This window comes from Buceros rhinoceros, unplaced genomic scaffold (genome assembly GCF_000710305.1).
Source record: "Buceros rhinoceros silvestris isolate BGI_N320 unplaced genomic scaffold, ASM71030v1 scaffold33329, whole genome shotgun sequence".
NCBI lineage: Eukaryota > Metazoa > Chordata > Aves > Bucerotiformes > Bucerotidae > Buceros > Buceros rhinoceros.
Window position 1 is genome coordinate 549 of NW_010432645.1, and position 1,308 is coordinate 1,856.

The 1,308-nt window shown below is 62.4% G+C and overlaps 1 protein-coding gene across 1 annotated transcript in view; it reads right to left on the reverse strand.

Moving 5' to 3' along the window:
* The window catches only part of SLC2A1 (solute carrier family 2 (facilitated glucose transporter), member 1), a gene marked incomplete at both ends in the record, with an annotated part of 1,786 nt that extends 540 nt beyond the window's left edge, over positions 1-1,246 (reverse strand). The window contains 4 exons of the mRNA XM_010143848.1: positions 1-184; positions 265-427; positions 645-885; positions 1,086-1,246. Of these exons, the coding sequence (XP_010142150.1) occupies positions 1-184; positions 265-427; positions 645-885; positions 1,086-1,246 (749 nt within the window). The remainder of the gene's footprint in view (positions 185-264; positions 428-644; positions 886-1,085) is intronic.
* Between the last annotated feature and the right edge of the window lie 62 nt (positions 1,247-1,308).

Below are 1,308 nucleotides of genomic sequence, written 5' to 3' on the forward strand. Positions count from 1 at the left end.
TTGATCCCTGAGAGCTGCTGGGAGAGCTGCAGGACGATGGCGATGAGGATGGGCTGGCGGTACATGGGGGAACGGAAGAGCTCCATGATGGTGACCTTCTTCTCCCGCATCATTTGCCGGCTCTCCTCCTTCATCTCCTGGAGGTCGCTGCTGACGTCCGTCGTGCCCCGCAGCTTCTTGAGGACTATGGGGAAGAGGTGGAGTCAGGAGCTGCCAAGGACCCTCCTGCGCGGTGGGCCAAGCTCGGGGCCGAGGGTCGCTCACCGCTCTTGGCTTTGTTCTCCTCGTTGCGGTTGATGAGGAGGAAACGGGGGCTCTCGGGCGCGAAGGGCAGGATGATGCACTGCAGCAGGGCCGGGACGAAGATGAAGCCCAGGAGCAGCGGCCAGAGTGAGTCGTTTCCCATGATCACGTCCAGACCGAACACCTGAGGACAAGAGGGTTCCACAAAGGTCCCATCGTGATGCTGCCCATCCCAAACCTCAAGATCTCAGATGCTCCTGCCCAGCCCCGGGTCCACCTGAAGGGCCGCGAGACCCAACGCTCTGCGCTGCTGCACTAAACGCTGTCCCCTGCAGACCCTGATGACCATCAGCACCAAAGACGGGGGCTCCCCCATGCCCCAGCACTTCTCCAGCACGTACCTGTGCAATGAGGATGCCCAAGACGATGCCGAGCTGGTGGAAGGTCCCCAAGGCTCCTCGCAGCGCCGTGGGCGACACCTCGCCCACATACATGGGCACGAAACCGGTGGTGAGGCCGGAGTAGAGGCCGATGATGAAGCGGCCAAGGATGAGCATCTCAAAGGATAAAGCCATCTTGGAGAAGCCCATGAGGACGGCGGACAAGAAGGCGAGAATGTTGGACATCAGCATGGAGTTGCGCCTGGGGGAGGAAGGGAGGAGGGTGAGGAGGACCACGGAGGGGCAAAGAGGCTGAAGGGGCGTGGGGACAACCCAAGCAGCAGCTCTTGGCAGGAGGGAGGTGCCCAAAGCCGCTCCCTTGGGATGCCGGGGTGGGGTGGGGCTGCACAACCCGCCCGCCCCGTTGAGGTCCACCACAGGTCCACCAGGCTCGGTGCTCACCGTCCGAAGCGATTGACGAAGAGCCCCACAGAAAAGGACCCGATCATGCCCCCGACGGAGAAGATGGCGACGGAGAGGGACCAGAGCGTGGTGAGGGTGGCGGGGCTGATGGGCTCATCGTATCGGTACAGCCACGTGCGGTTGTAGAAGTCCTCAATCACCTGCGAAAGCGGGGGGAGAAACGAAGCCGTGGGTTAAACCCCTCCCCGATCCATCGGTGTAA